This window comes from Oncorhynchus clarkii, chromosome 17 (genome assembly GCF_045791955.1).
Source record: "Oncorhynchus clarkii lewisi isolate Uvic-CL-2024 chromosome 17, UVic_Ocla_1.0, whole genome shotgun sequence".
Classification (NCBI taxonomy): domain Eukaryota; kingdom Metazoa; phylum Chordata; class Actinopteri; order Salmoniformes; family Salmonidae; genus Oncorhynchus; species Oncorhynchus clarkii.
Genome location: NC_092163.1, coordinates 5,179,601 through 5,189,600, shown reverse-complemented (window position 1 = coordinate 5,189,600; position 10,000 = coordinate 5,179,601). Strand labels below are relative to the sequence as shown.

At 44.8% G+C, this 10,000-nt stretch overlaps 1 protein-coding gene across 1 annotated transcript in view; it reads right to left on the bottom strand.

The window, feature by feature from the left end:
• LOC139370154 (collagen alpha-1(XI) chain-like) overlaps positions 1–10,000 on the bottom strand; it is an 84,268-nt gene that overhangs the window by 15,269 nt on the left and 58,999 nt on the right. The window contains exons 31-44 of the mRNA XM_071109480.1: positions 7,120–7,164; positions 6,601–6,654; positions 4,532–4,576; positions 4,232–4,285; positions 4,016–4,069; positions 3,845–3,898; positions 3,654–3,761; positions 3,414–3,503; positions 3,182–3,235; positions 2,756–2,863; positions 2,425–2,532; positions 2,286–2,339; positions 1,273–1,326; positions 890–997 (exon numbers count right to left, since the gene is read on the bottom strand). Of these exons, the coding sequence (XP_070965581.1) occupies positions 890–997; positions 1,273–1,326; positions 2,286–2,339; positions 2,425–2,532; positions 2,756–2,863; positions 3,182–3,235; positions 3,414–3,503; positions 3,654–3,761; positions 3,845–3,898; positions 4,016–4,069; positions 4,232–4,285; positions 4,532–4,576; positions 6,601–6,654; positions 7,120–7,164 (990 nt within the window). The remainder of the gene's footprint in view (positions 1–889; positions 998–1,272; positions 1,327–2,285; positions 2,340–2,424; positions 2,533–2,755; positions 2,864–3,181; positions 3,236–3,413; positions 3,504–3,653; positions 3,762–3,844; positions 3,899–4,015; positions 4,070–4,231; positions 4,286–4,531; positions 4,577–6,600; positions 6,655–7,119; positions 7,165–10,000) is intronic.

Genomic DNA, 10,000 nt, shown 5'->3' with positions numbered 1-10,000 from the left:
ATATAAACAGTTGATTGACACACGAAAGCTGTCAGGATGGCAATTACTGCAGTTAATTACCATGACGACAGCAATACCACCCAAGACAATATCACCTGAGAATATTGAGAATATTGGAAGCCTGACACTTGAGGCCACTCACCTGTATGTGTGTGCGTGTGTGTGTGTGTCTCACCTGTATGTGTGTACGTGCGTGTGTGTGTCTCACCTGTATGTGTGTACGTGCGTGTGTGTGTCTCACCTGTATGTGTGTACGTGCGTGTGTGTGTCTCACCTGTATGTGTGTACGTGCGTGTGTGTGTCTCACCTGTATGTGTGTACGTGCGTGTGTGTGTGTGTCTCACCTGTATGTGTGTATGTGTGTGTGTGTGTGTGTGTGTGTCTCACCTGCATGTGTGTGCGTGCGTGTGTGTGTGTCTCACCTGTATGTGTGTGCGTGCGTGTGTGTGTGTGTCTCACCTGTATGTGTGTGCGTGTGTGTGTGTGTCTCACCTGTATGTGTGTGTGTGTGTGTGTCTCACCTGTATGTGTGTGCGTGCGTGTGTGTGTGTGTCTCACCTGTATGTGTGTGTGTGCGTGCGTGTGTGTGGGTGTCTCACCTGTATGTGTGTGTGTGTGTGTGTGTGTGTCTCACCTGTATGTGTGTGTGTGTGTGTGTGTCTCACCTGTATGTGTGTGCGTGCGTGTGTGTGTGTGTCTCACCTGTGTTTGTGTGTGTGTGTGTGTGTGTGTGTCTCACCTGTGTGTGTGTGTGTGTGTGTGTGTGTGTGTGTGTGTGTGTGTGTGTCTCACCTGTGTGTGTGTGTGTGTGTGCGTGTGTGTGTGTGTGTCTCACCTGTGTGTGTGTGTCTCACCTGTGTGTGTGTGTGTGTGTGTGTGTGTGTCTCACCTGTAGTCCGATGGGTCCTTTGGAGCCCTTGAAACCCCGGAGACCCTCGTCTCCCTTGGCCCCGTACATTCCCTGCTGGCCCCTGGGACCTGACTCCCCATCCACACCCTGGGAGAGAGGAGGGGGTAAGAGGGGCAGAGGGGGGAGGAGGGGCAGAGGGGGTAGCGAGAGAGAGGGTGTAGGGAGGAGGGGATGGAGAGGAGGAGAGGAAGGAGAGAGAAGAGGAGGGAAAGGGGAGGAGGGGGAGAGAGAGAGAGAGAGAGAGAGAGAGAGAGAGAGAGAGAGAGAAAATGGGGTGGTAGGGAGGAGAGGATTACATTCAATCTTAAAAATGAATCCTTTAGACTAGAGAAACATTACAGGTGGATGTAGAACAGACTCACAGGAACTCCTGACTGCCCCATCGGCCCCTGGCCACCGGTTGGTCCTGAGGGGCCCTATAGACACAGACAATGTTACTTAGTTACTGGGGAGATGACAGGCAATAACAAGGTTCACGAGACTAAATGGTTAAATATTTGCTATTAGTGTAGTATTAGCTTAGTATTGGTGCAGTATTAGTGCAGAATTAGTGTAGTCTCCGGGCAGTCTTGTGGCAGTATTAGTGTAGTCTTGTGGCAGTATTAGTGTAGTCTTGTGGCAGTATTAGTGTAGTCTTGTGGCAGTATTAGTGTAGTCTTGTGGCAGTATTGGTTTAGTCTTGTGGCAGTATTAGTGTAGTCTTGTGGCAGTATTGGTGTAGTCTCCGGGTAGTCTTGTGGCAGTATTAGTGTAGTCTCCGGGTAGTCATGTGGCAGTATTAGTGTAGTCTCCAGGTAGTCATGTGGCAGTATTAGTGTAGTCTCCGGGTAGTCTTGTGGCAGTATTAGTGTAGTCTTGTGGCAGTATTAGTGTAGTCTCCGGGTAGTCTTGTGCCAGTATTAGTGTAGTCTCCAGGTAGTCTTGTGGCAGTATTAGTGTAGTCTCCAGGTAGTCATGTGGCAGTATTAGTGTAGTCTCCAGGTAGTCTTGTGGCAGTATTAGTGTAGTCTCCAGGTAGTCATGTGGCAGTATTAGTGTAGTCTCCGGGTAGTCTTGTGGCAGTATTAGTGTAGTCTTGTGGCAGTATTAGTGTAGTCTCCGGGTAGTCTTGTGCCAGTATTAGTGTAGTCTCCTGGTAGTCTTGTGGCAGTATTAGTGTAGTCTCCGGGTAGTCTTGTGGCAGTATTAGTGTAGTATTGGTAGTAGTATTGGTTTGGCATTAGTATAACATCAGGGTAGTATTAGGGTAGCATTGGTTTAGTATTTGTGTAGTATTAGGGTAGTATTTGTGTAGTATTAGGGTAGTATTGGTGTAGTACTGTATTCGTGTAATATTGGTGTAGATTTGGTGTAGTAATTATCTCAGTAGACTCACTGATTCTCCTTTGTCTCCTTTGCTGCCCTTCTGCCCTGGTCCTCCAGTCTCTCCCTACACACACACACAATAAACGCCTTCAGATACACACAACAACAACAACAACAACAACAACACACACAGGGACAGGCCATGTTACCTTATCCCCATCCTCTCCCGGGGGTCCTGCAGGGCCTGCAGCTCCAGGTAGTCCTAGAGGTCCCTGGTCTCCATCCTGTCCTGATGGTCCAATAGGACCCGCCCCTCCCTGGGACAACACAACACACAGACAGACAGTTACATTACCTACACACAACTCTGGAACTATAGGGACTCAGAACACAGAACTCAGAACTCACAATATGGAATGTAGAGCTCAGAATATGGAACTCAGAACTCACAATATGGAATGTAGAACTCAGAATATGGAACTCAGAACTCACAATATGGAATGTAGAACCCAGAATATGGAACACCTTTACAGTACCTACCGGTTCCCCCTTCTCTCCCATTGGTCCAGGTCCACCCACAGCCCCTGCCCTCCCAGGCTGACCAATGGCACCGGCTGACCCTGGGGGACCCCTCTCACCACCGGCCCCCTGCAGAGAGAGAGGGGCGGGGGGGGATTTACATATGTGAATTATACATCTTCACACTGCCTGTCTGGGGTCTGTGTTGGCAGATGGAGAGAGAGGAAGTGTCTGTCTGGGGTCTGTGTTGGCAGATGGAGAGAGAGGAAGTGTCTGTCTGGGGTCTGTGTTGGCAGATGGAGAGAAAGGAAGTGTCTGTCTGGGGTCTGTGTTGGCAGATGGAGAGAGAGGAAGTGTCTGTCTGGGGTCTGTGTTGGCAGATGGAGAGAGAGGAAGTGAGGAATAGAGAGAGAGGACAGATGTAGAAGGAGAGGAGAGAGGACTCACTATAGCTCCTGCTGCTCCGACTGGTCCTTCACCTCCTTTCAGACCAGCAGGACCCTGGGGAGAACACACTGCTATCATACCATCACAGGATCTGTGTCTGTGTCTGTGTCTGTGTCTGTGTCTGTCTCTGTGTGTATCTCTGTGTCTCTGTGTGTGTCTCTGTGTGTGTCTCTGTGTATGTCTCTGTGTATGTCTCTGTGTATGTCTCTGTGTCTGTGTGTATGTGTGTTACCATTCCCCCGGCGGCACCTCTGCTGCCTCTGAAGCCCCTAAGTCCTGGAGGACCAGCTTTCCCAGAAGTCCCTCCTGTGCCCGGGTCGCCCTGGAAACAACAACAACAACAGCTCTGATGAGGTCAATTGAACTTACCAATGAAGATGATTCTTGTAATGACTGGTAATGGTGATTATCGGGGTGAAAACAATGATGATTCATAATGATGATGATGATGATGATGATGACGAAGAATCACCTTAGCTCCCTCCTTCCCGGCGGCGCCAGGTAAGCCCTGCTCTCCCGGTACGCCAGGTGACCCGGGGTGACCTCTGTCTCCCAACGACCCGGTCTCACCTGATTTACCCTGCAGCAACCAATCAGGTTAGCGAGAACACAAACAGACCAATCAGGTTTGAGAGAACACACATAGCAACCAATCAGACTCACCTGTGGCCCCACAACACCTCCTGGACCTGGGGGTCCCGTCTTTCCTTGGAAACCCTAGAGAGAGAGAGAGAGAGAGAGCGAGATAGCGAGAGAAAAAAAGAGAAGAGATAGACATTAGTGGATGGATAGGTGTAATTAGGTAACTTCTTGTGACCTCTAACCTCTACTCACCGGCTCTCCTCTCTGACCTGGATGACCCGGAAGTCCATCTTTCCCCGCTGGACCCTACACACACACACACAGGAAGGGACATCACAGTCACACAATTCAACATCCTGTTACACTACAATGTGTGTGTGTGTGTGTGTGTGTGTGTGTGTGTGTGTGTGTGTGTGTGTGTGTGTGTGTGTGTGTGTGTGTGTGTGTGTGTGTGTGTGTGACACTCACGTTCGGTCCCTTGGGTCCTGATTCCCCGTTCCGTCCTTGTGGCCCTTGAGGCCCCTAGACAACACATAAATGAATCAAACAGTCAATCAGTTAATTAATCAAACACTTATCCAACCAATCAAACACATAATTCAATCAAGTAAGCAATTAGCAAGTTAGCCAATTAACAAATCAACCAATCAAACACTTACACAACCAATCAACCAGTCAACAAATATACTAATTAACAAATCAGCCAATCAACTAATTAACCAATCAATCAATAAACCGATCAATGGGGCATGACGTTCCTGTCCTTACCCTGTCTCCAGTTGGTCCATTGGGTCCATCATGTCCAGAGGAGCCCTGTGACAGACAGCACGGAAAACAGACTAATCAAATACAATTGTGTTGGTCTCATAGACATATTTAACGAGTGTTACTGCATGTGTAACGAAATGCTTATGATCCCAGCTCCGACAGTGATATCTGACAATACAAAACAATACACGCAAACCTAAAAAGTATAAGAATGGAATCAAGAAATGTAGAAATATTAGGACGAGCAATGTCCGAGTCGGGAATATAAATCTATATGTACAGAATGTGTTCAGACCCCTGGACTCTGTCCACATTTCGTTACGTTACAGCCTTATCCTAAAATGGATTTATTTTTTTAAATCCTCAGTAATCTGCACACAACACCCCATAATACCCAATAATGACATCACAATACCCTATCATGACATCACAATACCCTATCATGACATCACAATACCCCATAATAATAAAGCGACAACAGGTTATGAGAAATGTTTGCAAAATGTATAAAAGTAAAATATAAAAATAAACGTATTTACATAAGTATTCAGACCCTTTGCTATGAGATTCCAAATTGAGCCCAGGTGCATCCTGTTTCCATTGATCATCCTTGAGATGTTTCTACAACTTCATTGGAGGAGTCCACTTGTGGTAAATTTAATTGATTGGTCATGATTTAGAAAAGCACGCACCTGTCTATATAAGGTCCCACAGTTGACAGTGCATGTCAGAGCAAAAACAATGCCAGGAGGTCGAAGGAGACAGGATTGTGTTCAGATCTGGCTCAGGCTCAGATCTGGGGAAGGGCACCAAAATATTTCAGTAGCATTGAAGGTCCCCAAGAACAAAGTGGCCTCCATCATTCTTAAATGGAAGAAGTTTGGAACCACCAAGAGTCTTCCTAGAGCTGGCCGCCCGGCCAAACTGAGCAATCAGGGGAGAAGGGCCTTGGTCAGGGAGGTGACCAAGAACCCGATGGTCACTCTGACAGAGCTCCAGAGTTCCTCTGTGGAGATGGGCGAACCTTCCAGAAGGACATCTATCTCTGCAGCACTCCACCAATCAGGCCTTAATGGTAGAGTGGCCAGACGGAAGCCACTACTCAGTAAAAGGCACATGACAGGTCGCTAGGAGTTGCCTAAAGGCACCTAAAGACTCTCAGACCATGAGAAACAAGATTCTCTGGTCTGATGAAACCAGCCTGAATGTCAAGCATCACGTCTGGAGGAAACCTGACACCATCCCCATGGTGAAGCATGGTGGTGGCAGCATCATGTCTGGAGGAAACCTGACACCATCACCATGGTGAAGCATGGTGGTGGCAGCATCATGTCTGGAGGAAACCTGACACCATCCCCATGGTGAAGCATGGTGGTGGCAGCATCATGTCTGGAGGAAACCTGACACCATCCCCATGGTGAAGCATGGTGGTGGCAGCATCATGCTGTGGGGATGTTTCCAGCGGCAGGGAGACTAGTCGGGATCGAGGAAAAAATGAACAGGGCAAAGTATAGAGATATCATTTTAAAAATTGGATTTGCTAAAATGTCTAAAAATCTGTTTTTGCTTTGTCATTATAGGGTATTGTGTTTAGATTGATGAGAGAGGGGAAAAAACATTTAATACATTTTAGAATTACGCAAAATGTGAAAAAAGTTAAGGGGTCTGAATACTTTCCGAATGCTCTGTATTCAATTATAGAATACTATACAATATACTATACTATTAACTTATAGAATACTATATATTATACTATACTATTAACTTATAGAATACTATACAATATACTATACTATTAACTTATAGAATACTATGCTGTATACTATACTATTATCTTATAGAATACTATATTATACTATTAACTTACATAATACTATACCTTATACTATTAACGTATATAATACTATACTATAATATTAATCAGTGTGACTGAGGTTATGCTCCAAAGGCACTCTATTCTTTGTGTAGTGCACTACTTTTTAGGGTGCCATTTGGGATGCATTCTGTATTACTGCTGGATAGAGAGATTATGATGACCTCATAATGATTAGAATGGGTTGAACTCTGACCTTTCCCCCTGTCTTCCCCGTTGGTCCCTTGGCACCCCGGCCCCCACGCACCCCCTGCAGGAAAAACAACAGTATTACACACACAGATAAACACGCATAGGCAGAGACAAACACACACACACACACGCGCGCGCACACACACAGATAAACACACATAGGCAGAGACAAACACACACACACACACACGTACACACACAGATAAACACGCATAGGCAGAGACAAACACACACGTACACACGCACACAGACAGTACACACACACGTACACACAGACAGTACTCACACACGTACACACAGACAGTACTCACACACGTACACACACAGACAGTACTCACACACGTACACACACAGACAGTACTCTCTCACACACACACACACACACACACACACATACGTACACACACAGACAGTACTCACACACACACACACAGACACAGACAGTACTCTCACACACACACAAACACACACACACGTACACACACAGACAGTACTCACACACACACACACAGACAGTACTCACGTTAGGACCCCTCTGTCCTGCACTGCCTGCTTCCCCCCCGGGACCCTGTGGAAGAGAAAACAGGACAGACCGTTACCATGGGTACACCATACACCACTGAGTACCTGACAATATACTGTATACTGTACCTGACAATATCTTGTACCTGACAATATACTGTATACTGTACCTGACAATATCCTGCACCTGACAATATACTGTACCTGACAATATACTGTACCTGACAATATACTGTATATTGTATCTGACAATATCCTGTACCTGACAATATACTGTATACTGTACCTGGCAATATACTGTACCTGACAATATCCTGTACCTGGCAATACACTGTAACTGACAATATCCTGTACCTGGCAATATACTGTATACTGGACCTGACAATATCCTGTACCTGACAATATACTATACCTGACAATATACTGTATACTGTACCTGACAATATCCTGTACCTGACAATATACTGTACATGACAATATACTGTATACTGTACCTGACAATATACTGTACCTGACAATATACTGTACCTGGCAATATACTGTATACTGTACCTGACAATATACTGTACCTGACAATATACTGTACCTGGCAATATACTGTACCTGGCAATATACTGTACCTGACAATATACTGTATACTGTACTTGACAATATACTGTATACTGTACCTGGCAATTTACTGTACCTGGCAATATCCTGTACCTGACAATATACTGTACCTGGCAATATACTGTACCTGACAATATCCTGTACCTGACAATATTCTGTACCTGACAATATACTGTACCTGACAATATACTGTACCTGACAATATCCTGTACCTGACAATATACTGTATACTGTACCTGACAATATACTGTATACTGTACCTGACAATATACTGTACCTGACAATATACTGTACCTGGCAATATACTGTATACTGTACCTGACAATATACTGTATACTGTACCTGGCAATATACTGTACCTGACAATATACTGTACCTGACAATATACTGTATACTGTACCTGACAATATACTGTACCTGACAATATACTGTATACTGTACCTGACAATATACTGTACCTGACAATATACTGTACCTGACAATATACTGTATACTGTACCTGACAATATACTGTACCTGACAATATACTGTACCTGGCAATATACTGTATACTGTACCTGACAATATACTATATACTGTACCTGGCAATATACTGTACCTGACAATATACTGTACCTGACAATATACTGTATACTGTACCTGACAATATCCTGTACCTGACAATATACTGTATACTGTACCTGACAATATCCTGTACCTGACAATATACTGTATACTGTACCTGACAATATCCTGCACCTGACAATATACTGTACCTGACAATATACTGTATACTGTACCTGACAATATACTGTACCTGACAATATACTGTATACTGTACCTGACAATATACTGTACCTGACAATATACTGTACCTGACAATATACTGTATACTGTACCTGACAATATACTGTACCTGACAATATACTGTATACTGTACCTAACAATATACTGTACCTGACAATATACTGTATACTGTACCTGACAATATACTGTACCTGACAATATACTGTATACTGTACCTAACAATATACTGTACCTGACAATATACTGTATACTGTACCTGACAATATACTGTACCTGACAATATACTGTACCTGACAATATACTGTACCTGACAATATACTGTATACTGTACCTAACAATATACTGTACCTGACAATATACTGTATCTGACAATATACTGTATACTGTACCTGACAATATACTGTACCTGACAATATACTGTATACTGTACCTGACAATATACTGTATACTGTACCTGACAATATACTGTACCTGACAATATACTGTATACTGTACCTGACAATATACTGTATTTGACAATATCCTGTACTTGACAATAAACTTTTTGGGTGTGTTTTCTAAAGCAGCGACTTGATGAAAGTGTGAATCAATAACATAGAAACACAATATAAATACCATAAATATTGCCGTGTCCATGTCCAGCAGGGCCAGTTTGGCATAGAATTACATGTGGGATCTCTATGTTATGAATATCTATGTGTGCGCTGGTAACTTCACTCTGGCTATCTACTCCTATTTCAGAGCACATCGTCTAAGTGTGCCAGAGCGCAGAATAACGGAAGAATTTACAAACGCTTAACACCTGTTGAATATGACCAGTGTCGGTAAACCTCTGTAAAAAGTCACCAACGCTCTGGACCACATGACAACGGCCTAACCAGCTCTGTCTGTAAGGGACAGTAAAATGGTCAGAGTGAAGTGTTCTCTCATTTGTGTCTGGAAGTAGAAAGTAAGCTAGCCAACGTGTTGGCCAGTTAGCTCGGGTGCTTGACTGCCGTTGTGAGGTCAGAATGCTCGGATCAACCCTACTCCTCGGCCAGAGCTGCCAGTGTTGCCGCTCTGAGCGCTCCGAGAGCGAAACGCTCTGAACGCTCCTAGAACGAAACGCTCTGAACGCACCTAGAGCGAAACGCTTTGAACGCTCCTAGAGCGAAACGCTCTGAACGCTCCTAGAGCGAAACGCTCTGAACGCTCTGAGAGAAAAACGCTCTGAACACTCCTAGAGCGAAACACTAAACGCTCCCAGAGCGAAACGCTCTGAACGCTCCTAGAGCGAAACACTCTGAACGCTCCTAGAGCGAAACACTCTGAACGCTCCTAGAGCGAAACACTCTGAACGCTCCTAGAGCGAAACGCTCTGAACGCTCCTAGAACGAAACGCTCTGAACGCTCCTAGAACGAAACACTGTGAACGCTCCTAGAGCGAAACACTCTGAACGCTCCTAGAGCGAAACACTCTGAACGCTCCTAGAGCGAAACACTCTGAA